Raw genomic sequence first — 27,951 nt, 5'->3', positions numbered from 1 at the left:
TTCATCCCTCCATCTCTCCAATCATTCATCCCTCCATCTCTCCAATCATTCATCCCTCCATCTCTCCAATCATTCATCTCTTCCCTCCCTTTCCTGTCCTCCTCCTTGTCTATATACTATCAGCCATATGAAGTTAGTGGCAGAGCAAATCTAACCCTTTAGCGCCACCTGCTGGGCAGCAGCAGTCAGTACACCTTTCCTGCAATATCTATAGTATTCTACGACCAATCCTCAGCCGGAGCTCCCAACCAATCACGGCGTTCGGCACACAGCTGGCGGAAGTGAGCGGCTGTGTGCAGTGACAGTCGGTGTGAGGCGGAAGTTGTGATTGAGGTGTGGTGTGGAGGTGTCAGGCTCAGTACAGGGTGATTGAGGTGTCCCCCCCCCCGTGTGTTGTGTTCCGGTGGGGGGTGATGAAGGTCACATGACTCCGGTGTAGGATGGATGTAGGCAGGTGGACCAGTGCAGGGCTGGTTGCCATGGAGATGATGGAGTGACCCCTGCCCTGGTCATTGTCCCCAGGCTGCTGTGTGTGACTGGCTGTGCAGGATAGATGGCTGCTTCTGAGGCTGTGCAGTTCTCTGTCTGGGGATAACAGGACAGTATGATCTCCCCAAGAGACAAGGGGGACCTGGCCCGCTTCTACACCGTCACCGACCCCCACCGCCACCGCAAAGGCTTCACCATATACAAGGTCACCGCCAGGGTAAGTCATCACCATACTGTCTTTATAGTTGGAAAATTGGTCTCTGTATGGTCTAAGAATGGCCACTGTATGGTTGAAGAATTGGTCTCTGGTTGGAGAATGGTCTCTGTATGGTTGAAGAATTGGTCTCTGGTTGGAGAATTGGTTTCTGTATAGACTTGGCCTCTGTATGGTGGAAGAATTGGTCTCTGGTCCCTGTATGGTTGGAGAATTGGTCTCTGTATGGTTGGAGAATTGGCCTCTGTATGGTTGGAGAATTGGTCTCTGTATGATTGGAGAATTGGCCTCTGTATGGTCGAAGAATTGGTCTCTGGTCCCTGTATGGTTTGAGAATTGGCCTCTGTATGATTGGAGAATTGGCCTCTGTATGGTCGAAGAATTGGTCTCTGGTCCCTGTATGGTTGGAGAATTGGTCTCTGTATGGTTGGAGAATTGGCCTCTGTATGGTTGGAGAATTGGTCTCTGTATGGTTGGAGAATTGGCCTCTGTATGGTTGGAGAATTGGTCTCTGTATGGTTGGAGAATTGGCCTCTGTATGGTTGGAGAATTGGCCTCTGTATGGTTGGAGAATTGGCCTCTGTATGGTTGGAGAATTGGCCTCTGTATGGTTGGAGAATTGGTCTCTGTATGGTTGGAGAATTGGCCTCTGTATGGTTGGAGAATTGGCCTCTGTATGGTTGGAGAATTGGTCTCTGTATGGTTGGAGAATTGGTCTCTGTATGGTTGGAGAATTGGCCTCTGTATGGTTGGAGAATTGGCCTCTGTATAGTTGGAGAATTGGCCTCTGTATGGTTGGAGAATTGGTCTTTGTATGGTTGGAGAATTGGCCTCTGTATGGTTGGGGAATTGGCCTCTGTATGGTTGGAGAATTGGCCTCTGTATGGTTGGAGAATTGGCCTCTGTATGGTTGGAGAATTGGCCTCTGTATGGTTGGAGAATTGGCCTCTGTATGGTTGGAGAATTGGCCTCTGTATGGTTGGAGAATTGGTCTCTGTATGGTTGGAGAATTGGCCTCTGTATGGTTGGAGAATTGGCCTCTGTATGGTTGGAGAATTGGCCTCTGTATGGTTGAAAAATTGGTTTCTGCATAGAATTGGTCTCTGTATGTTTGAAGAATTGGTCTCTGATCCCTGTATGGTTGGAGAATCAGTCTCTGTATGGTTGGAGAATTGGTCTCTGGTTGGAGAATGGCCCCTGTATGGTTGGAAAATTGGTTTCTGTATAGAATTGGCCTCTGTATGGTTGAAGAATTGGTCTCTGGTTGGAGCTTCCTGGCGGGCTCTGCACGTGGGCTGTGCGAACGCGCCTGAGCTCATCCTTACCTGGAAGTGTCAGACTTTGCCTGTGAAGGGCCTGTAATTTTTTATTTTTTTTGCTTGTTTTTAGATGGGAAGGTATCTTTCCAATTTCCTTCCTATAGATTGGACTGAATGGTTCCCAAGTTCTGCCCACCACTTGCATTTCTGCAGAGATTGGAAAATAACTCAAGACTGTGTTTATAAGTGTGTAGTGTGTGAGGAGCCTTTCTCAACCTTTTGAATACAGAGGAACCCTTGAAATTATTTTCTGGTCTTATGCCCCATACACACGATCCGATTATCGGACGAATGATCGGCCGTTTTTTTTTGCATACTGATCTCACGTCGAATCTGATGAGTTTACTAAAGTCACGAAAATTCCTGTACGACAGCATAAAAATTCGGAAGTGATGTCATGTGTTGTAATGCATTTGCATTGCATTTTCGAACGATAGGTGTACTGATGAGACGAAAATCGTACGATCTGGCATCGTACGAAAAAAATTTCCGTGCATGTCCGATAGAATAATATCGGATGAACTGTCCTGATCGGCTCTCGAAAGCTCTGTACTAACGATCCGATTATCGTACGATCGATTCGAATGCGGCATTTTTCGTACGATTTTCGGATCGTGTGTACGGGACATTAGGGAACCCCTGCTAAAAATTACTACTTATACAACTCCTGATACATTAGTGTGATGGTCAATGGGAAGAATGCTCCTTACTCTTGTAGTCGTTGGGAAGAATTACCCCCTTACATGTAGCTAAAATTTTCAATGGTGTCAGTGGGACCTTATCCGAGAGGCAGAAATTGCTCACGGAACCCCTAGCAATCTCTGGTGTCTGCTCTCATGTTATCATTGAAACTAGACATACATAGTCAATTTTCTCTCGTTCAGCCTGAAGGCTGAGCGAGAGAAAGGGAATCATTTCCCCTACAGGCTATTGTATTCACCTGCCACGGCACCCATGGCTGCTTAAATACAATAGTGCTGCTGAACAGCGAATGCACCTGATAGGATGCAGTCACCATTCAGCTGATTATTTTTCCACCCAGTTAAAGCTGAATTATGGGAATGAGACTGAATGCACCCTTGCAGTTACCTTCTCCATAAGAAACAGAGAGAGCTTATCTTGGTGGCTGCATGCTTGGCTGTGGATAAAGTTTAAGTGGATGTGAGCTTAAGGCTGGGTTCACACTGAGGAATGAAGCGGCTCACAGCAGGGGTCCGGTGCGTCTCCATTCACCGATTCAGGTCCGATTTTCAGCCCAAATTTTTGGCTGAATTCGGACCTGAAATGGACCAAAAGACGTACAGGAGTCCTATGCAATTCGCATCGGAGCCGCTCCGGAGATGTGTGAACCGGCTCCATACAGAGCTGGTCACAATCTCCTGCTATGCAAATTGGATGCAGGGGAACCCACATCCAATTTGCAATAGTGTGAACCCAGCCTAAGGCCCCTTTCACACTTGTACGACTCATCCTACGATTTGGGACAAATCGCATGCCGCAAGTTGTTCCCCATGATTTACAATGACAACCATTCATATTAGTACGACTTCAAGTCGTGCTGACTCCAAAGTAGTCCCTGCACTACTTTGGTCTGACTTTGATCCTATTTCGATCCTACTTCAGCCCATTGAATATCACTAAAGTCAGATCGCCGCCTTAACTGATCCAACTTCGGCACGCGACTTGTGCTCTGATGATCTTGAAGGGGAACTCCACGCCAAATTAAAAAAAAAACAAACAAACAACATGGGTTCCCCCTTCAAGAGCATACCAGGCCCTTCGGTCTGGTATGGATTAAAAAAACTGCGTGCGGGGCCCCCCAAAATCCATACAAGACCCTTATCCGAGCTCACAGACCGGCAGGTTAGGTAAGAGGGTGGGGATGAGCGAGTGCCTCCCCCCCCCGAACTGTACCAGGCCACATGCCCTCAACATGGGGGGAGGGTGCTTTCCCCTGCGCCCCTCACCCCAAAACAACTTGTTCCCATGTTGATGAGGACAAGGGCCTCTTCCCGACAACCCTGTTTGTGTCGGGGTCTGTGGGGGGGAGGTTGTCGGGGTCTGTGGGGGGGGCTTATCGGAATCTGGAAGCCCTCTTTAACAAGGGGCCCCCAGATCCCGGCCCCCCACCCTACCCATTCACTTAAAAAAAAAAGTGTCAAAAATAAAACAGTACACAGGTTTTTAAAGATATTTATTCAGCTCCAGCGTCGCTTCTGATCTCTTCTTCCCTCTCCGGGTCTTCTCCGCTGATGTCTTCTAGCCCTCTCCGCTTCTTCTCCCTCTTTCCGCTGTCGTCTGTCTCTGCCGGGTCTTCTCCGCTGTCTTCTCGCTCTTTTGCCGGGTCTTCTCCGCTGTCTTCTCCCTCTGTTCTTCTTCCGATGTTGACTCAACGCTCTCTCCCGCTCGAATGCTGGGTGCGCTGTGTGCCACTACTTATATTGGCATGGGGCGGGGTCACCGGGTGACGTCATCTCGAGTGACATCGCGTCGAGTCAAAATCAGAAGAGGAACAGAGGGAGAAGACAACGGAAAGAGGGAGAAGAACCTGTAGAGGGCTAGAAGACATCAGCAGAGAGGGGAGAAGAGCTCAGAAGTGACGCTGGAGCCTCTTTCAAGATGGCTGCCTCCACACAAAGACACAGATGCCATTTGTAAGGGGCCCAAAGTCGCAGGACAGTGAAAAAAATGGCAGTGTAATGCTATGTATCTCTATGAGAGCCGATCCAATTGACACTACTGAAGTCACTGCGACTTCAGAAAAGTCTTCTGTACTACTTTGATCTCACTTTGTCAGTCGTCTCAAGGTTGGACTCCAAAGTTCCACTTGAAATCGTGCAACTTTTGGAGTTGGCTAGTGTGAATTAATCCTTATGGGGAAAAGGTCAGCTACAGGCAATACTGGTGACTAGTCCTTTAGATCAAATGCCCAGATGGCAGAATTCAGTTCTTCTTCCAGAGTTCGGTTCCTCTTTAGGCTTTCCTGGCTAGGCTTCGTTTCTCAGTCATTCTACTACTGTAGATCGCTTAGTTATCCCTTTCATCCCTTCATATATCAGTATACACAAACAAAACTTCTGTTAAGACGTTCTGATCTGTCAATTCCCTTGTGATGTCAGTCCAGAGTTCCCGTTGGTTCATTAATTTGTGTTCTGTATAATGGGACCCTGGCACAATATAATATTGTAACTTAGTTCTGCACTCCTGTGACCTGTTTCCAGCAGACAGCGGGCTTTAGTTGTCACTTTTCTCTGAAGAGATCTTTACTTTAAAGTGGTGTTCCGGCCGAAATTATACTTTTTAAATAAAAATACCCCTATAATACACAAGCTTAATGTATTCTAGTAAAGTTAGTCTGTAAACTAAGGTCTGTTTTGTTAGTTTATAGCAGTAGTTTGTTATTTTATAAACTTACAGCAGGCCGTGGCCATCTTAAGTGTGGGCATCTGAAGCCAGACCGTATTTCTTCCTGGATCTCATCCTTGCAGATCTCGCACATTCTCAGTGCAGCACAAGCAGTGTAATAGGTTTCAAGTCAGGTTTCCATAGCAACGGCAATGTCAGAGGAAGTTGCCGCCCCTTCCCAGAAGGCATTGCAAACAGGAAATGATGTGATGGGCCACGGCCAGGGAGGAGGAAGTGAAAAAATTAATACAGCAGATATACAGTAGGTGCTGGGAAGAAAAATAAAAAAATATCCAATTCGTTTACAGTGCACAGTTTAGTGAGGGATGCTGAAGAGTTGTAAAAGTGGGTGGAACTCCACTTTAATGTCGGGGTTCCACTCAGATTCCAGACTGACAGCTGGCTCAGCCTCTCAGCACTCCACTGAGATCCTGAGCTAGACACTCCCACCCCCTCCATGGCCCGGCACTCGAGGGAGTGCTGGAGGGACAGAGCAGAGAGCCAGTAACCACTCTCTGCTCCCTGAAGACTGAGAACTGAGTGATAAGCAGTGTTTATCGGGGTGCCGATGCTCATGACCAGCGGTTGCGGGCATGAGAGGCAGAGCAGGGATGTACACACAAATCCTTGTTCTATGAGGAGAGGATATGCAGATCGTGAGTTCCTAATAGCTAGGAACCACAATCTGTCATCTCCTATAGTCAGTCCCCTCCCCCTACAGTTAGAACACACAGTCAGGAAACACAGATCACCCCTAGTGTTAACCCCTTCCCTGCCAGTGACATTTATACAGTAATCAGTACATTTTTATAGCACTGATTGCTGTATAATTGTCAATTGTCCCAAAAATGTGTCAAAAGTGTCCGATGTGTCCACCATAATGTTGCAGTCATGATTGGGGATATTTATTATACCAAAAAGTACAAAATATTGAGTTTTTTTTTTTTCAAAATTGTCTCTTTTTTTTTTTTTTTTTTTGTTTATAGCGCAAAAAAAAAACCAAAACGTGGAGATGATCAAATACCACCAAAAGAAAGCTCTATTTGTGGAAAAAAAAGAATGTCAACTTTGTTTGGGTACAGAGTCGCACGACCGCGCAAATGTCAGTTAAAGCGATGCAGTGTCGTATTGCAAAAAATGCTCTGGTCATAGAGCAGCTAAATCTACCAGGGCTGAAGTGGTTAACATCAATGACAGCTTGAAGTCTTTTGTGGTATTTGTGGATGAGGCTCTTTATCTTCTCAGATGGTAAAGCTGCCCATTCCTCATGGCAAAAAACCTCTAGTTCCGTGTTTCACAGTAGCAATGGTGTACATTTTATCATAGGTCTTGTTGACTCCTCTCCAATTGTAGCATTTATAGTTGTGGCCAAAAAGCTAAATTTTGGTCTCATCACTCCAAATGACTATGTGCCAGAAGGTTTGAGGCTTGTCTCTGTGCTGTTTGGCCTATTGTAAGCGGGATACTTTGTGGCATTTGTGTAGTAATGGCTTTCTTCTGGCAACCCATCTTTCTTCAAGTGCCTCCTTATTGTGCATCTTGAAACAGCCACCCCACATGTTTTCAACGAGTCCCGTATTTCACCTGAAGTTATTTGCGGGTTTTTCTTTGCATCCCAAACAATTTCCCTGGCAGTTGTGGCTGAAATTTTAGTTGGTCTACCTGACCGGGGTTTGGTTTCAACAGAACCCCTCATTTTCCACTTCTTTATTAGAGTTTGATCACTGCTGATTGGCATTCTCAATTCCTTGGATATCTTTTTATATCTCTTTCCTGTTTTATACAGTTCAACTACCTTTTCCCGCAGATTCTTTGACAATTCTTTTTGCTTTCCCCATGACTCAGAATCCAGAAACGTCAGTTCAGCACTGGATGAAAGATGCAAGGGTCTGTCAGTGGTCCAGAAACTCATTGACCTTTTATACACACACACTAATTACAAGCAAACAGATCACAGGGTAGGATGGTTACCTTTTAATAGCCAATCAAACCACTTTGTGTCAACTTGTGTGCATGTTATCAGGCCAAAATCACCAGGATATGTAAACATTTTATCAGGGTCATTTGGGTAGTTTCTGTTGTGATTATGATTTAAAAAGAGTAAACACAGTTGATTGACAATAAATGGCTTCAGCCAAACACTGACCATGAGTGAAAGAAAAGTATTTTTGTTATCATTCATATTCTCTGAAAATAGCCAAGAAATCATAAATTCTGCCAGGGTATGTTACATAGTTACAGTTAGTCAGGTTGAAAAAAGACACAAGTCCATCCAGTCCAACCATAAAAAAACAAAAACAAAAACGTACAATCCAATATACCCAATACTATACCCACAGTTGATCCAGAGGAAGGCAAAAAACCCCAGCAGAGCATGCTCCAATTTGCTACAGCAGGGGAAAAAATTCCTTCCTGATCCCAGAGAGGCAATCGGATTTTCCCTGGATCAACTTTACCTATAAATGTCAGTACCCAGTTATATTATGTACATTTAGGAAAGTATCCAGGCCTTTCTTAAAGCAATCTACTGAGCTGGCCAGAACCACCTCTGGAGGGAGTCTATTCCACATTTTCACAGCTCTTACTGTGAAGAAACCTTTCCGTATTTGGAGATGAAATCTCTTTTCCTCCAGTCGTAAAGAGTGCCCCCTTGTCCTCTGTGTTGACCGTAAAGTGAATAACTCAACACCAAGTTCACTATATGGACCCCTTATATATTTAAACATGTTGATCATATCCCCCCTTATTCTCCTCTTCTCAAGAGTGAACAAATTCAGTTCCTCTAATCTTTCCTCATAGCTGAGCTCCCCCATGCCTCTTATCAGTTTGGTTGCCCTTCTCTGCACTTTCTCCAGTTCCCCGATATCCTTTTTGAGAACTGGTGTCCAAAACTGAACTGCATATTCCAGATGAGGTCTTACTAATGATTTGAACAGGGGCAAAATGATATCTCTCTCTCTAGAGTCCATACCTCTCTTAATACAAGAAAGGACTTTGCTCGCTTTGGAAACCGCAGCTTGGCATTGCATGCTATTATTGAGCTTATGATCTACCAAAACCCCCAGATCCTTCTCCACTACAGATTCCCCCAGTTGTACTCCCCCTAGCATGTATGATGCATGCATATTCTTAGCCCCCAAGTGCATAACTTTACATTTCTCAACATTAAACCTCATCTGCCACATAGTCGCCCAATTAGACAGTGCATTGAGGTCGGCTTGTAAATTGGAGACATCCTGTAAGGACGTTATTCCACTGCATAGCTTGGTGTCATCTGCAAAGACAGAAATGTTACTTTTGATCCCAGACCCTATATCATTTATAAAGATATTAAAGAGTAAGGGTCCCAGCACTGAACCTTGGGGTACACCACTGATAACCTTAGACCATTCAGAGTAAGAATCATTAACCACTACTCTTTGAATTCTGTCTTTTAGCCAGTTTTCTATCCATTTACAAACTGATATTTCCAAGCCTGTAGACTTTAACTTACACATGAGCCGTGTGTGCGGAACTGTATCAAACGCTTTTGCAAAATCCAAATAAACCACGTCCACAGCCACCCCTCTGTCCAAGGTTTTACTTACCTCTTCATAAAAAGAAATCAGGTTTGTCTGACAACTTCTGTCTTTCATGAACCCATGCTGTCTGTTGCTTAAAATGTTTTTTTCCAGCAAGAACTCGTCTATGTGGTCTTTTATTAAACGCTCCAGTATCTTCCCGACTATAGAAGTTAAACTAACAGGTCTATAGTTACTTGGTAAAGACTTTGATCCCTTTTTAAATATAGGCACCACGTTCGCCCTGCGCCAATCCAGCGGTACTATTCCCGTCATTAATGAGTCCCTAAAAATTAGATACAATGGCTTTGAAATTACAGAGCTCAATTCTTTTAGGATCCGTGGGTGGATGCCATCAGGTCCAGGTGCTTTATCCACCTTTATTCTGTCTAAATATTTCTGGACCATATCCCTTTTGAGCCATTGTGGATCATTGGGGGCTGTGTCAATACCACCCCCATTATGGACATGAACTTCCCCATGCTCTTTTGTATACACAGAGCTGAAGAAAGTATTTAATAAATTAGCCTTCTCCTTGTCCCCAGTCACCCACTCTAGATTATTTTGTAAAGGGCCTACATGCTCAGACCTGACCTTTTTACTATTAATATATTTGAAGAATTTTTTGGGGTTTGTATGTAAACTTATGAGCACAACTGTATAATATATACTGGGATTTTTATTTATTTATACTACGAATGGTGTTGATCAGCCACTTATAGTGGGATTTTGATAGTGTGGCAGACACTCTGACACTAACTGAGGCTAGGGGGAACTAACTGCCACTGATCTCACCAGTGACACTAATACAGTGATAAAAATATACACTGTGCTAATGACACTGGCTGGGAAGGGGTTAAATGTGTGACTAACAATGTTTAGTGCATGTACTGTGTGGATGTTTTACTAAGCAACGTGCCGGTTTTTATTCCCTGCTTTGCGGGAAGAAAACAAACCGCACATCACTGCTGTATGAAGTATGCTGTATGTGTTTACCAACACAGGGCTCTGTTCTGTCATTTGCTGACCTGATCAGCGGGTGTCGGGCCATAAATCATTGGCTGGGACCTACTGATCGGCATGTGCTGCAGAGAACGACAGCACAGTCTTCCAGGTCTGCTTGCTCTTTCGCGGGCGGCCCCCGAAGAAAGCTGTGATGTACAGGTATGTGATTGTGCCTGTAGGAGCCAACCTGCTGCAGTAAATGTACTATGGCAGGTCGGCAAGTGTTTAAAGGTCTTCCTACAAAATGTAATAAACCTTCCTGCAGTCCATATTCTGAGTACCGTTCTGAAGATGAGAAATTGCTGACAATGTAGGAGTCAGAGGAAGGGACCTGCAGATCAACACTCCTGAAGAAGAGGATGGTTGGCAGTTTTTCATCATCGGAGTAGTTACACTTTAGCGCAGGGTTTCTCATCTAGGGTTCCTTCAGAGGTTTCTAGGGGTTCCTTGAGCAATTTCTGCCTCTCAGATAAGTTCCCACTGACACCATTAATCCTTTTAGCTATCTGTAAGGGGTGAATCTTCCCACTGACCCTCACACTAATGTGTCATGAGTTGTAGATACAGTGGGGCAAAAAAGTATTTAGTCAGCCACCAATTGTGCAAGTTCCCCCACTTAAAAAGATGAGAGGCCTGTAATTGTCATCATAGGTATACCTCAACTATGAGAGACTAAATGTGGAAACAAATCCAGACAATCACATTGTCTGTCTGATTTTTGAAAGAGTTTATTTGCAAATTATGGTGGAATATAAGTATTTGGTCACCTACAAACAAGCAAGATTTCTGGCTCTCACAGACCTGTATCTTCTTCTTTAAGAGGCTCCTCTGTCCTCCACTCATTATCTGTATTAATGGCACCTGTTTGAACTTGTTATCAGTATAAAAGACACCTGTCCACAACCTCAAACAGTCACACTCCAAACTCCACTATGGTGAAGACCAAAGAGCTGTCGAAGGACACCAGAAACAAAATTGTAGACCTGCACCAGGTTGGGAAGACTGAATCTGCAATAGGCAAGCAGCTTGGTGTAAAGAAATCAACTGTGGGAGCAATAATTAGAAAATGGAAGACATATACAAGACCACTGATAATCTCCTTCGATCTGGGGCTCCACGCAAGATCTCACCCCGTGGGGTCAAAATGATCACAAGGATGGTGAGCAAAAATCCCAGAACCACACGGGGGGACCTAGTGAATGACCTGCAGAGAGCTGGGACCAACGTAACAAAGGCCACCATCGGTAACACACTATGCCGCCAGGGACTCAGATCCTGCAGTGCCAGACGTGTCCCCCTGCTTAAGCCAGTACATGTCCGGGGCCCTTCTGAGGTTTGCTAGAGAGCATTTGGATGATCCAGAAGAGGGTTGGGAGAATGTTATATGGTCAGATGAAACCAAAGTAGAACTGTTTGGTAGAGACACAACTCGTCATGTTTGGAGGAGAGAGAATGCTGAGTTGCAACCAAAGAACACCATAGCTACTGTGAAGCATGGGGGTGGCAACATCATGCTTTGGGGTTGTTTCTCTGCAAAGGGAACAGGACAACTGATCCGTGTACATGAAAGAATGAATGGAGCCATGTATCGTGAGGTTTTGAGTGCAAACCTCCTCCCATCAGCAAGGGCATTGAAGATGAAACATGGCTGGGTCTTTTAGCATGACAATGATCCCAAACACACCACCTGGGCAACGAAGGAGTGGCTTCGTAAGAAGCATTTCAAGGTCCTGGAGTGGCCTAGCCAGTCTCCAGATCTCAACCCCATAGAAAACCTTTGGAGGGAGTTGAAAGTCCGTGTTGCCCAGCGACAGCCCCAAAACATCACTGCTCTAGAGGAGATCTGCATGGAGGAATGGGCCAACATACCAGCAACAGTGTGTGACAACCTTGTGAAGACTTACAAAAAAACGTTGGACCTCTGTCATTGCCAACAAAAGATATATAACAAAGTATTGAGATGAACTTTTGATATTGACCAAATACATATTTTCCACCATAATTTTCAAATAAATTCTTTCAAAAATCAGACAATGTGATTGTCTGGATTTGTTTCCACATTTTGTCTCTCATAGTTGAGGTATACCTATGATGACAATTACAGGCCTGTCTCATCTTTTTAAGTGGGAGAACTTACACAATTGGTGGCTGACTAAATACTTTTTTGCCCCACTTTATAGTAAATTTTTAGCAGGGGTTCTCTGAGACCAGAAAGTTATTTCAAGGTTTCCTCTGCGTTGAAAAGGTTGAGAGGCTGCTTTACATAGTTACATAGTAGGTGAGGTTGAAAAAAGACACAAGTCCATCAAGTCCAACCTATGTGTGTGATTATATGTCAGTATTACATTGTATATCCCTGTATGTTGCGGTCGTTCAGGTGCTTATCTGATAGTTTCTTGAAACTATTGATGCCCCCCCGCTGAGACCACCGCCTGTGGAAGGGAATTCCACATCCTTGCCGCTCTTACAGTAAAAAACCCTCTACGTAGTTTAAGGTTAAACCTCTCTTTTCTAATTTTAATGAGTGGCCACGAGTCTTGTTAAACTCCCTTCCGCAAAAAAGTTTTATCCCTATTGTCACCAGTACGGTATTTGTAAATTGAAATCATTCCCCTCTCAAGCGTCTCTTCTCCAGAGAGAATAAGTTCAGTGCTCGCAACCTTTCCTCATAACTAAGATCCTCCAGACCCTTTATTAGCTTTGTTGCCCTTCTTTGTACTCGCTCCATTTCCAGTACATCCTTCCTGAGGACTGGTGCCCAGAACTGGACAGCATACTCTAGGTGCGGCCGGAGTCTTGTAGAGTGGGAGAATTATCGTTTTATCTCTGGAGTTGATCCCCTTTTCAATGCATGCCAATATTCTGTTTGCTTTGTTAGCAGCAGCTTGGCATTGCATCCCATTGCTGAGCCTGTCATCTACTAGGACCCCCAGGTCCTTTTCCATCCTAGATTCCCCCAGAGGTTCTCCCCCCAGTGTATAGAGTGCATTCATATTTTTGCCATCCAAATGCATTTTTTTAATTTTTTCTACATTGAACTCAAGCTGCTGTAATGTTCATTTTGAAGAGGCGATCAGTGCATACTGTATGTACATGTATACAACAGATGTACTGCATCGATTTTATTTTTATATATTAAAAAAATTGTAAAGAAGGAGAAAGATCTTTGGAGCATCACCATTTTCTATTCTATTTGCCATCTAATGGAGGCGGCCGAGATGCTTTTGTTTCAGATGTTTGACAGAAGACAGAGTCTCTTATTGCATCAAGCTGTTTGGCTTGGCTGTGTTTTGTCTGCTGTGGAGGCAGAAGACCTCTCTGTGTCCTCCCTGGGGAGGCTGCAGGCTTACTGCATTCAGATGACCTCACTTGACTTCAGCTGAATACACGTGAGCAGCCATTGCAGATGAATTGTGGAGGAGGCTTTTCCAGCACAGAGATGTTGTATTAGCAGACGGGGTGGAAATAAGGTAGGCCAAATTGTCAGACTTTGCTGAGCTCCTCCAGTGATTGCCACAACCCTGCCAAACTACAACGCCGGCCTCTAGAGAGCACTGTGCAATGCTAGAGAGCATGATTGGTTCACGCCCACTCTTTAACTGGTCGTAAACCCACTTAGTAGTAATCACACAATCCACTTTCTTTCAGAATACTAAGTGCCCTGTGTATGTGCCTTATTTAAAAAAATGCTGTTTAATCAATACCTTATTTTTATAGCAGCACTCATGTGATTGACCGGCTCTCCTCTCTCCTGATCTGACAGCTAGAGCGGGAAGGAGAGAGATGGCCGAAACCGTGAGCGGCGCTACAAAATAAGGTATTGATTGAACAGCATTTTTTTAATAGGGGACATACACAGGGCACTTAGTATTCTGAAAGACAGTGGATTGTGTAATAATTATCAAGTTATTATAGCAGCAGAAGGGGGTGGGTGGGCCCTGACACAGAGCTGACAGGCAGGGAGGGAGGGGGGGAGAGCAGGACAGAGGAGGGCAGGAGAGCTGTGGATGACAGAGGCATGTAAACTGTCCACGGTGTCAGGGCTCGGCAGCCATGATAAACTGTGGAGGGCAGAAACTGGCAGGATCAGCCAAGTATTACAGGTAATACAGGGGCCAAATTACACAGCACAAGCACTGTGCTGGTGTTCATGATTTAACCACTTCAATACCAGGCACTTCTACACCTTCCTGCCCAAGCCAATTTTCAGCTTTCAGCGCTGTCACACTTTGAATGACAATTGTGCAGTCATGCTACACTATACCCAAACAAATTTTTTTATCTTTTTGTTCCCACAAATAGAGCTTTCTTTTGGTGGTAATTGATCACATCTGCGATTTTTATTTTTTGCGCAACAAATAAAAAAGACCGAAAATTTTGAAAAAAAAAAAAAAGTTTTTCTTTGTTTCTGTTAAATTTTTTTGTAAATTAATACGTTTTCTTCTTCAATGATGGGCACTGATATGGCTGCACAGAGGGGCACTGATAAGGCGGCACTGATGGGCACCGATGAGGTGGCACTGATAGGCGGCACTCATAGGCGGCACTGATGGGCACTCGTAGGTGGCACTGATGGACACTGATGGGTGGCACTGATGGGCATCACTAATTTTTATTGTGCCATAGAGGTGCCAGTCAATTTCACATGTGGATGGCCATGGGGAATGTACCTGGCCATCCACATGTTATGAGCTTCCTTGGTGGTCCTAGCGGCTTCCCTGGTGGTCTAGTGTGGGCATCCAAGGGGGGCTGCACTGATAAACAATCAGCGCAGACCCCCCCCTGTCAGGAGAGCTGCTGATCGGCTCTCTTCTACTCGCGTCTGTCAGACGCGAGTGAGGAAAAGCCGATCACCGGCTCTTCCTGTTTACATCGTGATCAGTCGTGATTGGACACGGCTGATCAGGTGGTAAAGAGCCTCTGCCGGAGGCTCTTTACCAAGATCGGTGTAGCGGTGTGTCAGACTGACACACCCCCGCGGCGATCGGTGGTGACGAGCACTTTAAAGGAGTTGTGAACCCTCAAGGTTTTTCACCTTAATGCATTCTATGCATTAAGATGAAAAATCTTCTGTAGTGCATCAGCCCCCCAGAGCCCCCCTTGTACTTACCTGAACCCGCTCTTTCCAGCGACGAAAACAAGCCCATCAGCTCCAGCCGCTGTCTCGGGTCCCCATTGGATAGATTCATAGCAGCAGCAGCCATTGGCTCCTGCTGCCGTCAATCAAATCCAGTGACATGGGAGTCGGAAGCGGGGCAGAGTCTTGCAGTCCGTGTCAATGGACGCAGCACAGAACTCGGGAGCGCGCCTACACAGGTGCCCCCTTTGGAATGCGGGTCTCCAAGGGGGCACTCGATGTGGGGAGGAGCCAGGAACGCTGCTGGAGGACCCCAGAAGAGGAGGATCGGGGGGCACTCTGTGCAAAACCCTTGGCAGCATAAAATTCTCCAAAATGTCTTGTTATGCTGACGCTTTAAGAGTTCCCTTCACTGGAACTAAGGGGCCAAGCCCAACCCCTGAAAAACAACCCCACACCATAATCCCCCCTCCACCCAATGATTGGGACCAGTGCACAAAGCAAGGTCCATAAAGACATGGATGAGTGAGTTTGTGGTGAAGGAACTTAACTGGCCTGCACAGAGTCCTGACCTCAACCTGATAGAAGACCTTTGGCATAAATTAGAGCGAAGACTGCGAGCCAGACCTTCTCGTCCACATCAGTGCTTGACCTCACAAATGCGCTTCTGGAAGAATGGTCAAACATTCCCATAGACACACTCCTAAACCTTGTGGACAGCCTTCCCAGAAGAGTTGAAGCTGTTATAGCTACAAAGGGTGGGCCAACTCAATATTGAACCCTACAGAACTCCATGTTTGGATGTTCATGTTTGGTAATTATAGGAGTATATATTCTTCTTTATAAACGACAGCTAGAACTAATCCACAAGCTTTGGGCGGTGGTGCAGGGATCTAGAGACACTTAGTAACGAGGAGTGGGAACAAGCTTTGAAGAATCTATTTGAAGTATCCTAATCCTCTTCACAGTGCCTAACTCAGCTATTTCTCATTCACAGAGCCCAGTATACCCCTTTAAAGCTATACTCTTGGGGTAAAGCAGTCACACCAAATTGTCCAAGATGCACTACTGATACAGGTACACTTATACATATGCTGTGGCGATGTCCCAAACTGCATCGCTACTGGGAAGGGTGTATTTAATACTTTAAGTCTCCCTGGGTTCCACGCATGTCCATTTTGATCCAAAAATAGCATTGCTTGGGATTATATCGGAAGACATCCTCCCAGCTGAAATGCATGTGATGTGGTTGAGAACTATCTATATGGCTCGTAAACTTTATAATACAAAAATGGATATCAAAATACCCGATCAATGGATTAGGGCAATTAACCTTAATCTAAGACGAGAGGAATTGACATATAAACTTAGGAGGAGCCCTAAAAGCAGGGCTTTTTTCAGCGGGAATGCAGTTCCGGCACCTCCAGCACTGAATGTATCTAATGGCAAGGGGTGCTGGGGTGTCCTGGAGGGTCTACTGATGCTGGCTGCTGGGGGGATCTATTGTTGCTTCAGGGGATTTGATTTTGGTGGTGGTCTATTGTTGCTGGTGAGGGATCTATTGTTGCTGGGGGAGATTATGTTGCTGGGGGGTCAACTGCTGCTGGAAGGGATCTACTGTTAATGGAGGGGTCTATTGTTTCTGGCTGCTGGAGAGTCTATTGGTGCTGGCCACTGGGAGATCTGGTCTTGCTTCCGGGATAATATTTTGTTGCAGGGGTCCTATGTTGCTGGGGGGGCCTATGGTTGCTGGGGGGGGGGGTATATTGCTGCTGGCTGCAGGGGATCTATTGTACTGCTTTTCTTGTTATTACCAATTTCCATAGCATGACATAATCATACTTGGCTTTGTATTCTCTGAATGAGACGGTGCTCGGAGGTGGGTAAAGGGTGGAACCAAGAGATATTGCTCGGAGGTGGGTGGGGGGGGCAGAGACAAGAAGTGACTCAGAAGGTGGGAGTTCCAGCACCAATTCTCTGAGAAAAAAAGCCCTGCCTAAAAGAATGAAATAAAATTTGGCATTGGTGGCTAATTTCCAACTTGTTTGAACAATCAGTTGAGTAAACTAATGATACTGAGGAAAACCAATAATGACATAAGAGGGGGATAAATATATATATACTCCAATTAAGGAGTAATAATGACATGAAGGGTCTTGAGTAAAGATTGAAGCATAGACTGGTGAGTGTAAATATGGAAATGGTTTTTGGTTGTTTTTTTGGGAGGTGTATTTAGATGGGGTTATTTGTGGAAAATGTTTTGTGTGTTCTTGAACTGTTGTATTATGAAAAATTAGGAAAAACTATTTGATTGAAAAAAGTTCAGGTGTGTGTAAAGGCATGGGTCACAATGCTTTTGGTAATATAGTGTATTTACTTGTTCATAAAGCTAGCAAGCAAGTCCTACTGGATTGGTTAAAGCGGTAGTAAAGCTAAAAAACAAATTAAAATTCTTCTCTTTGTAAGTTAAGAGCGTAATGTGCTAGCATGCATGGCATACTAGCACATTATGAAAGACATCTTAACATGATCCCCTCCAGTGTCACCACTGACAGGGCTTCCATCTTCACCAGGTATTCCTTTTCATGTTTGCGTGCTCCAGCTGTTTAAATGGCCAAGCCGGGATGACATCACTCTCACTCTCTCAACGGACTGCATGGCGTCCATTGACAGATCAGTGTGCATGTGACCGGCTGCTGTTTCCTAAACGGTGCAGGTTTAGGAGATATTTACTCCACCTATAGGTAAGCTTTATTATAGCCTTATCTGTAGGTATGAAACAATATATGGACTTTACTACCACTTTAAAACTGAAGGGCTGAGATACTTCTTTACCTTTCCTAAAAGGCTTTCTATTGTGCTGGTCACATGGCTGGAATCCTAGGCATTCGTGATCGTTGTTAAAGGGAAAGACAAGTCTTCCGATTGGCTGATCCTCTCTAAATTGATAACACGCACTGTAAATGCCTATGATTATGGTTACACATGAAGCACTGAAGGGAACTTGGCCATTCATGGCCCATCAACAGGAGAAGGAAGGACCAGGCTTTTGACAGAGGAGTTGGCCGACATTTGCCCACTGGAGAACCCCAGTATTTGTTACTCTTTCTACATGCTGAGGGATAAAGCTTCTAAAAATAAAGCCTTAGACTGGAACTTATACTTATTTGTATAAAGAACCTTGGCAAATTATTATTATTATTTTTTTTTTTTTCAGATTGTGTCCAGAAAGAACCCAGAAGATGTCCAAGAGGTAATTTCATTGTTTGGAGCTGCTCCAGTGATATAATTTCTTGTGTTTGTCTTCAGCTTAGTGGTTTAGAAATACAGAGAGCAGAATTATTTTGTTTGTCCAACCAAATATCATCCAGCTTTGATGACTCTTGAAGGGCTTGAAGAAGACTTCCAGCTGAAGAAAAAATAGGATTTTCAGATTAGATGGCAATAGAAAATCTCCTGGAAGCTTGTCCCAGGTTTACCCTAAAGCTTATGTCAAATGAGTGTTTTATGTCACTCCCAATGAAAGCTGAACTGTAAAATAGATAATTTGGACCAATCTGGTCCAAGCAAACTTCTATACAGATGCACCCTCAGCAGCGCTCAGAGTGCTGTATAAACTGTATGTTGCATCAGCTATATAAAGTATATAGCACTGTGTTCTGGGGCAGCAGGACAGAAACTTCCTGTCTCACTCCTGGATCAAAATAGACCGGAACACAGCACTTTGTACTGTAGTATGCAGATAATGCTACATACAGTTTATACAATGCTGCTAGCAGGAGCATCTGTTAGTGGGGGTAATAGTTTGTTTGGGCCACCTTGGTCCACTCAAAAGGGACATAAAGCTGGAGTTAAAGTAGGAGTAAACTCCCATGCATAATGTTTACCTATAGATAAGCCTATAATAAGACTTATAGGAACTGTAAATATCTCCTAAATGTGTACCGTTTAGGAGATATTTACTGTAGAGGCAGCGGGTGATGTCACTGGTGCAGGCGTTCTGAAGGAATGGCCATCCGGGCCATAAACGGTGGCGTAGGTTTGACGTCATCGTGGCTCCGACCACTGACACAGCCAGAGTCTGCGAACCCGGAAGGAAGCCCGGGTGAAGATGGAAGCGCCTTCAGCGGTGATGGTGCCCTACTGGAGGGCTTCTTTCTAAGGTAAGTTTCACATAATGCATGCGATGCATACTAGCACATTATGACATTGCCTTGCAGGTTGCAAAAAAAAGCAATGGCTTACTACTGCTTTAAGCTTAATTAAACTGACATTATGTTTCTTTTTAGGCTGCATTCACACCTGAGCGTTTCAAAGTCGTGTGTTGTTACAGCGATTTTTGCCATGTTTTTGCTGCGATTTTATTCAGGTCACCAATGTAAAAGGCAGAAAAACGCCTGTAATCTGCCCCAAAGAAGCTCACGTTCTTTTTTGAGCTCAGGGCATTTTTTCAGGCGTTTTGCTTCAGGTGACAAAAGCGCAGATTTGAACAGGTGCCATTTGAAATGAATGGGATTTTGCTTGTTGGGCGTTTTTCAGGTGTTTTACGAGTGTTTTATGAGCTGAAAAGGCTCAGGTGTGAATGCAGCCTTAGGCTCGGTTCACACTGGGGCAACACGACTTCAGCGCGACTTTGCACGGCGACTTCGACGCGACTTCGACGCGACTTCGACGCGACTTCGACGCGACTTTAGCAAATTACAAGGCGACTTGAAGTCGCCTGCATGACAGGCGACTTCGCCTGTGGCCAATCAGCTCTCTGGGAGGGAGGGGGGGAGGGAGGGGTTTTCCCTGCAAAGTCGCTTGACTTTACAGAGAGATCCGACTTGGAGGCGACTTCCATTGATTTCTATGGTACAGGTCGCCTACCAAGTCGGATCCAAGTAGTACAGGGAGTACGCTCTGAAGTCGGAGCGACTTCAGTAGTGTCATTTAAGACGCTCCCATTCACTCTCATGTGAATCTCTTTCTGGGGCGACTTGGGGCGACTTGAGGGGCGACAAGTCGGATCCCAAGTCGTCCCAGTGTGAACCGAGCCTTAGGGAAAGGAGGAGCCTTTCTCAATTTTTTGTTGCTGTCTGGGAGAATTTTCTGGATTTATTGTCTCCAGAGACGCTAGAGGAAATGCTGAATATTTCCCTAAAAAGTGGGGAGACAGTTGTCACTGGAGCAAGTGTCCCCATTAAAAGATATCTTATCTATACCTGTTCTTGTGACAACTGTAAATAATTGTATTGCCCTTCAGTTTCTCTTCCAGTGACAATGGTCTCGGAGACAAATAGGTTAGATCTCTCTCTAATGGGAACATGGACGGAAGTAAAAATCCAACGGAGATTCTATTCTAAACATTCCCCACTCTATCCACAAAAAACATTTTGGCTGGAGTTATTTTTAAAGTATAACTATAGCCAGCCTTAGACGGTTCGAATCTTAGCTAGTTTAGCAAGGACCGGCTGAGATTCAAACCCTGTATGGGCATCATGATCAACTTGGGTACAACCAGCCCTGTCAGATTTTACATGTGATTATTGCTAGGAGAACACAATAGCTGCTCAGGGGGGATTCCACCATCAACACAGTCAGTGTTGGTGGGGGAACAGAGCAATTTTCTTTGGTTGCAGGAAAGAAAATCGCTCCATCTATGGCCGGCTTCAAGGCAAAACTTCTTTTTTTTTTAAATGAGTGGAGATGCATGAGAACCCCTGTCCGTTTTTATTGCTGTCTGTGTCCCCATTAGGGAGATTCACCCTCTCTCTATTTGTCCCTTTTACCATTATCACTGAAAGTGAACGTAAAAGAAAATCCCAAATTTTGGGTTGTCCCCAGAAAAGTAATAGAGGGGAAATCTTCCAATGGGGACACTCTGGGCGTCCCCAAGAGCTTCGCTTAGTTTGCAGGGCTTTGCTCTCACATCCTGTTTTGGCTGTAAGGACAGGAAGTGAAGGAAAATCTCCCCAATGGGACAAAGAGGGCAAATAAAAACTTACAGGGGTTATAACCCTCTCTTACTCCATCCAAGCAAAAAAAAAAAAAAAAAGTTTGGCCTATAGTTCTTAAAATACAGTTAAACATTAAAAAATCATTACATTTGGACCTCCTTGTCGTCTGTTAAGGTGCCTCAATGTGTGCATTGCCTGTAGGCAGGACCCGCTTTTCTGTCACGTTCCACACAGAGCAGGGGTGGCAGTGCAAGTGGTGCATTGGTTTGAGTAGAGGAGCCTAAAGTAATCATTATGTAATGTACCATTAATGCCGACACTAGAGATTATGAGGGTAGGACTGTATATATGGCTACTATGGGAGAGTGTTGCAGATGAAGGATCTTGGTGGTTTGGGAATGGCTACTCTTTTGGATTTGGGGACATTTGACAAGAACTTTATACACAATATAAAGGGAAAGATCTTCATATCCCTGCATTAGAAACTACAGTATAGTTAATTATTATTTAGGTTTCTTAGTCTTATTTACCATCTATATTACTGATCTTGTCAACAGTCTGTCCCAATGGATTCTTCAATCCCTTGGCGCTGTCTCCTTCCTGCTTCCATTTCTCATTCACACTCAGCAAGGTTCTCCATGAAAACAACAACAATTCTATTTATATGTGTCGGCAACGCAATCGCCTGTGCATGTGCAGATCTGATTGGCTGTTCCTGATTTTAGGTTAGATTTTGTTTTGGGTTGTTAAACCTCCTTATTTAAAAAAAAAAAGACAAACAAAAACAAACATGCCTATACTTACCTGCTCTGTGCAATAGTTTTGCACAGTACAGCCATGATCCTCCTCCTCTGGGGTGCCCCGCCGGCACTCTAGACCCTTCCTCTTCATCGGGTGCCCCTACGGATAGCCGCTTTCCCTGGGGGCACCTGTGCGGGCTCGCTCCCATGTCACTGGAGTTGATTGACAGCAGCCGGCTCCCGCTGCTATTAATCTGTCCAATGAGGAGAGGCAGCAGCTGGAGCCGCTGCACTCGTGCACATCGCTGAATCGGATCAGGCTCCGGTAAGAAAAAGGGGGGGGGGGGGGTTGGGGCAAGCTACAGCACAGCATGTTTTTCACCTTAATGCATAGAATGCATTAAGGTGAAAAACCCTAAAGGCTTTACAACCACTTTAAGGCAGAGGATCAATATGATAACCGACTACCGAATAGGTAACCTGTTCAGAGAGAGACCAGGAGAGGCAGCCTATGCATTTCTATCATGACCGGTTGAAATGCTAAGCTTTATACTGGGGCTGTCATTTGTTATACAGTTGTACAGGGCATGTATTTGTGTAGGATTTCTCACTTAGCCCTTGTTCACACTGCCGTGACTTTAAAGCCGACATCCCTGCACGACCTCATTGTGGCTTGCATACGACTTCTTCAACGGAAGTCAATGCAAGTCGTGTTGAAGTTGCCCCAAAAGTAGTGCAGAAGCCTTTTTGTAAGTTGGAGTCGCAACGATTAGAACGGTTCCATTACCATTCATGGGTGCGACTTATCATGCAACTTTGAACTTTCAAGTCGAATGACAAATCGCAGCGGTGTGAACCAGGTCTCCGCACTCATTTGGTAAAAAAAAAAAGTGCAATGCACTGAAATGGTTCATGTTTGTTAAAGGATTTGTAAAAATAACCCAAATTTACCTGCAAACCCCTGTCTCCTCCTCTAACTCATGTCCCAGCATTAACGCTGTATTAAACCCAAAAGAAAACATTTATTATATTGTGGCTTACCAATTTTTATATTTGATGGCTGTATTGATTTTCTTTTTTAGGCTTGCTTTCTTTTATTTTCACCTGGTCAGATAGCCAGTAAGTCTATTGTGTTTTTTTTTTTTTTTTCAAAAAGAACAAGCTCTCCTGCAAATGTAGAAGTTGGAGGGTTGAGGCAAACTATTTACCACTGACAGGGGTGCTTAGAATGATCAGCTTTTATTTATTTATGTAAAAGCTTTATCCCAAAAGGAAAAAAGTAACTGTTTCTGTAACTGCTTATAAAGTATTAGCTGGATTTTAGCTTCAATTTGTTAGTGTATCTACATCTGCTAGTTCATTTAACACTCCCCTCCCCCCCAGATTAACAATGCTGCTGTTCAAAGGTGCGCCTGTGCTCCTTCATCCAGAGTGGGGCAGTCTATTACAGGAGGTGTGTTAATGGCCAGATCACCAGGTGAAAACCTAAAAAAAGAAAACCAATGCAGCCATCACATCTAATGATTGGTAAGCTGCAATATTGTATGTTTTTGGTTTAACACCCCTTTCATTTTTTTCATTTTACCGATTTTTCTCTAGCAAGAAATTTTTTCTATAAACTCCCTGTGACCTCATCATCAGGCCTATAAAAGCTTTTAGGGGCTGCTGCTCAGTACCTAATGATGGAGACGCATCTCCCAAGAGCCTCTTTATTACACAGTGTGTGGACAGCTCCTGGGGGGTCAAGGCAGCAATATTGTTTTGCTGGGAGAGAAATCAATGTATACACATGGAGGGGAGCCACAGCACAGGCAGTGTTCTCAGTCAACACAGGACATTAGGAGCACACTGGCATTCTGGCAGATCAACAGGGATTTTCTGTACTTCTGTCAGTTAAAGGGATAAAGCATGGTGAAATATTTTGGTATTGCAGAGACATACTGCATTTTTTTAAAACTTTGCCCTAATATACATGCTTTACCTTAAACTGGAACTTTAGTCAGGAAATGAAAGTAGTAATGAAGTCCACCCTAAAACTAAAATCCCTGCATCTATAGACACCCATGATCTAACACTAACCTATCTAGCCCTGTAAAGAAGAAATCAGTATACATACCTTTTTTGAAGCCAATCTGACCCGATCTCCAGCGGCAGAAGCTCTGCAGAGGACACAGCCAACAACGGCTGTGAAATGAATATGGAATGATGTCACCTGTAGAGTTACTATGGGGCTTCCGTTGTCGGCTGTGTCCTCTGCACCCGCCCACACACGGAAAAGGTATGTATGCTGATTTCTTCTTTACAGGGCTAGATAGCTTAGTGTTAGATCATGGGTGTCTATAGATGCAGAGATTTTAGTTTTAGGGTGGACTTCTACTTTAAAGCGGAGTTCCACCCAAAAGTGGAACTTCCGCTTTAAGTACTTCTTCGCCTCCTGACATGCCACAATTGGCATGTCATCTTTTTTTTGGGGGGGGTTACCTGGTTTGGAGTGGGACTTCCTGTCCCACTTCCTCCTTCCGACTTCTGGCCGCCTAGGCGACTTCTAGGCGGCCCCTCCCTCCCGGCAATGTTCTGGGACACGTCACAGGTCCAAGAACATTGCCTGGCCATTGACGGAGTGCAGCGTGGCTCGCGCCCGGCTGTGAAGCCGCAAACTGTCACAGCTGGGCGCCCACACTCACAATGTCGGCGCTGCGAAGAGAAGGGGGAGAGAACAGAGGCTTCGGGTGGCCGCATTGCTGGACCGTGGGACAGGTGTGTGTCTGTTTATTAAAAGTCAGCAGCTATACTTTTTGTAGCTGCTGACTTTTAATAAACTCAAAAACCAGTGGAACTCCACTTTAAGTCCTGCTAGATGACTTCAGGCTGGCCCCTTTTGCAGGTATAGCTATGTAAAACATTAAAAATAAGTGCATATACTGTATCAAATCCAGTAATACACTGTCTCTCCCTTCTCTGCATATGCTCAGTTGCTCTCCATTTTTAGGCATTTTTATGCACTGCTGAGTTTTTACAGGCCGATCTGCTGACAACCTTAAAGCTCCTATCCTTTACAGCCAAGGAAGCTGCTTCTGTTTGATCTGCAACTGCCATGATGCTGCACATGTGTTTAGTTATGACACACGCCATTTGACAGTTTGGTTGAGGACACAAGCAAATGTGACATTTAGCAATCCCAGCATTCCAGGAATGCAACAGTTTTTTTCAAACCGTTAAATTGATGGGTATAGTTCCCCTTTTTGATTTACTGCTGTTCAGGGGCTCTGGGTTCAGCAAAGTGGCAACCTCCAGCAAGAAGAAACAGGTGCAATGTTAAAGGCCATTTACAGCACACACTAAATTTGGTAGCATAATTATTAATGTGGAATGTATGTTCCTTGCTAAAGAACATTATTTTTTTGTTGTTATGGGTAAAGTTCCACTTTAAAGCAGAATTAAAATCTTTGAATTCCTTTCCATGAAGGAGATGGAGCAACTGTCATTGTCGGTAAACCAGGTCAAGGGCGGTATACCACTCATGTAACACCCTTCTCTCTTTCCATCAGATAGTTTCGTGGAAAAGATACAGCGACTTCAAAAAGCTGCACAGAGATCTCTGGCAGATACACAAAAACCTCTTCAGGCAAACGGAGCTCTTCCCACCCTTTGCGAAAGCCAAATTGTTTGGTAAGCCTCATTCTGCTGGGACTTGTTACGTCTGGAGTCATTGTAAACTGAGAAGAGACAGGAGGTGATGTTATATATTAGATGCAGACACACCTAGAATTATTATTGACTATTATCATACACTGGTGTTAAAGTAGACTTAAAAACGCAAGTCTTTTCTGTTGCAGCCTCCCCTAATTGAAAACCTTCAGTGATCATATTTATAATACAACAATGTAAATATAATTCCCTTACACCCCATGTTTCTACTTGTTTGTCTAGACGAGGGTCACATCTTTGGGGGTCACATCTTTGGGGTCTTATCATGAAAATCTGAGGATCCCAAATCCTGTGAGACTGTGCTATTGCAAAGGGGTGGACCATTTTCTGATGAGATTTGAGGTCCTGATCATTATCAGCATCCTACGATAAGGCCCAGTGACATCACCTACAGGAAGGGGCCTGAATCTGGGGTGTAAAGCCGGCCATAGATGGTTCGAATCTCGGCATGTTCAGCAGGGACGGGACAAGAGTCGAACGATGTATGGGCAGGTCGAATGTATTGAAGTTGATCAATCGATAGCCGATAGCTGTAATCACTGTGTTCTCCTGGCTGGAATGGCTTCCCCCACCGGGAGAGAACAGTGGCTCTGCAGGAGGGATTTCCCCATCAACACTGATCCTGCAACCTGTTGTTGCAGGAAAGAAAATTGCTCCATCTATGGCTGGCTTTAGGTGACTATTTTAAAAATATTTTTCTTCAAATGTATTTATGTATTTTTTATTGTTTTTATATATATATTTTTTTATATGGGAAGTAGGGTTCCCTCTAAACTACAGCATAACAGTGGAAAGTGATTTAAATCTCTATCAGTTATTACTATCTGTGTAATTCACTTTCTTTCCTGGTGACCAAATTGTTTCCAGGATAGGAAGTTGATAATGGAAACCTCTAGTAGGGAAACGCTATTATGTACCTAGTGGCGACCGAGTTGCTGAGGGGGTCTTTCTTGCACCTCCTGTGCTACACTCCTGGAAGTGGCAACAGAGAATGCAAGGACTTGGAGAGGCACAAGTGCCTTTGTTACAGGCAGTACCGGATCTCTTGAGGACCAGGAAAATTATAGACCACTGGAGAGGAACCAGACATGGGAATACTGGTGCACTTAACAGGGACTAGGTAAGGGTACAAGCAGAAGTCAGTAACAACTGAGCAGAGGGTACCAACTCAGCAGACAGAATCAGAATTGAGGGTTCGGGCCCAGCTTGGTAATAGTTGGATAGTGAAGGTACCAATTCAGGAAACACGAGTGGAGTTGAGGATTTGAGCTGAGGTTGGTAACAGCCCGGCAGCAGAAGTACAAAACAGAAGGAAGGAAGCTGAGTCAAGCAGGCAAGCCAAGGTCACAATGGGTAAGCGAAGGTCACAAGGCAAGGGGGGTCACACACAAGAAGGCAAAACCGCAGGTCAGGTTGCAGGTTCACAGAAACTAGCTGAATAACACTTGACAATCTGCCCATGCATTGTTCCAGTTTGTATAGGCTATTTGGCACCAACACCAGTACTGAGGGTGCATTAGCAGTAATGCACTGGTCTTCTTTTAAAAAGACTTACCATACACAGAGACAAACACGTAAAGTAAATAGAGATTCTAACCTTTCCTCTCTCTGAAATAAACAAGCTTTTATTGTTGTTGTATCTGTGGTAGGGAGAATTCTTTCACCAGGAAAGGAAGTGAGGAGATATCCTGGATCCGGCCATGCATGACTTAGTTGGCAGATTCTAGCTAGTGGGAGTCCCTGCATGTGCTGCCAGACGTTCCTGGGCCCTGCTTGTCCATGCTGGTCACCGACTCGGATGCTATGCCAAACAAGGCATACCTCCCAGGAGTGAACGTTCCTAGCCACTAGTTTACAATTTTGTGTTTGGGCCATATGTATAACCCTCTTGGGCTGAAGATTTGACAGCCCTGCTTTTGAGGAAACCGTATTAAAGTGTCTGTCTATAATTGGAGATCCAGGTGTTCCAAATTTTTCTGAATTTCTTTGACTGTGTCTTGGAGGTCTGTGACAGTTTTTCGTTATTCAAATACCACATCATCTTAGTTTTGACCTGTGCTATAGTTAGATTTCCAGTTTCTAGCCAAAGTTTGCTTGCAGCTGTGAGAATAAAGGGGATCAGTTTAAATTGGTTGGCAGTGCATCGTTCGGCTTTCAGGTTTGGCAATTCCTCGTACGGCTATTTAGGGATAATGGTATCTAAAACGGTACCATGTAGCATCTCAGCATAGGTTTATAGTTGGCCTCCAAGAAGTCGATCGGCCCGTGTGCAACAGTATCTCATATTCGGGACCATTGATGGGCATCCAGTGGTGTCTCCAGGTCCGCTTTCCACTCGGTAGTGTAAGGCGGGGTTGGGGGGGCAGACATATCGCTGAACAACAGAGATCTAAAGATTAGGGATAGAATGCCTTCTGTCAAGTGATACGTGTGACAGACGCACTCCAAAGGAAGTAAGAAAGCAGTGAATATGTATGTTTCTGGTGTGATTAAAC

General features: G+C 44.5%; 1 protein-coding gene across 1 annotated transcript in view; it reads left to right on the top strand.

Annotated features, from left to right (window-relative positions):
• Nucleotides 1–252: 252 nt before the first annotated feature.
• Nucleotides 253–27,951, top strand: part of RPS6KC1 (ribosomal protein S6 kinase C1) — a 238,383-nt gene continuing 210,684 nt past the window's right edge. Inside the window, exons 1-3 of the mRNA XM_073628393.1 lie at nucleotides 253–706; nucleotides 18,287–18,322; nucleotides 25,297–25,417. Coding sequence (XP_073484494.1) covers nucleotides 605–706; nucleotides 18,287–18,322; nucleotides 25,297–25,417 — 259 coding nt within the window. The 5' untranslated portion in view covers nucleotides 253–604. The remainder of the gene's footprint in view (nucleotides 707–18,286; nucleotides 18,323–25,296; nucleotides 25,418–27,951) is intronic.

This window comes from Aquarana catesbeiana, linkage group LG04, assembly GCF_042186555.1.
Source record: "Aquarana catesbeiana isolate 2022-GZ linkage group LG04, ASM4218655v1, whole genome shotgun sequence".
NCBI lineage: Eukaryota > Metazoa > Chordata > Amphibia > Anura > Ranidae > Aquarana > Aquarana catesbeiana.
Note: the sequence above shows the minus strand (reverse complement) of the source record. Positions and strands in the feature narration are given on the sequence as shown.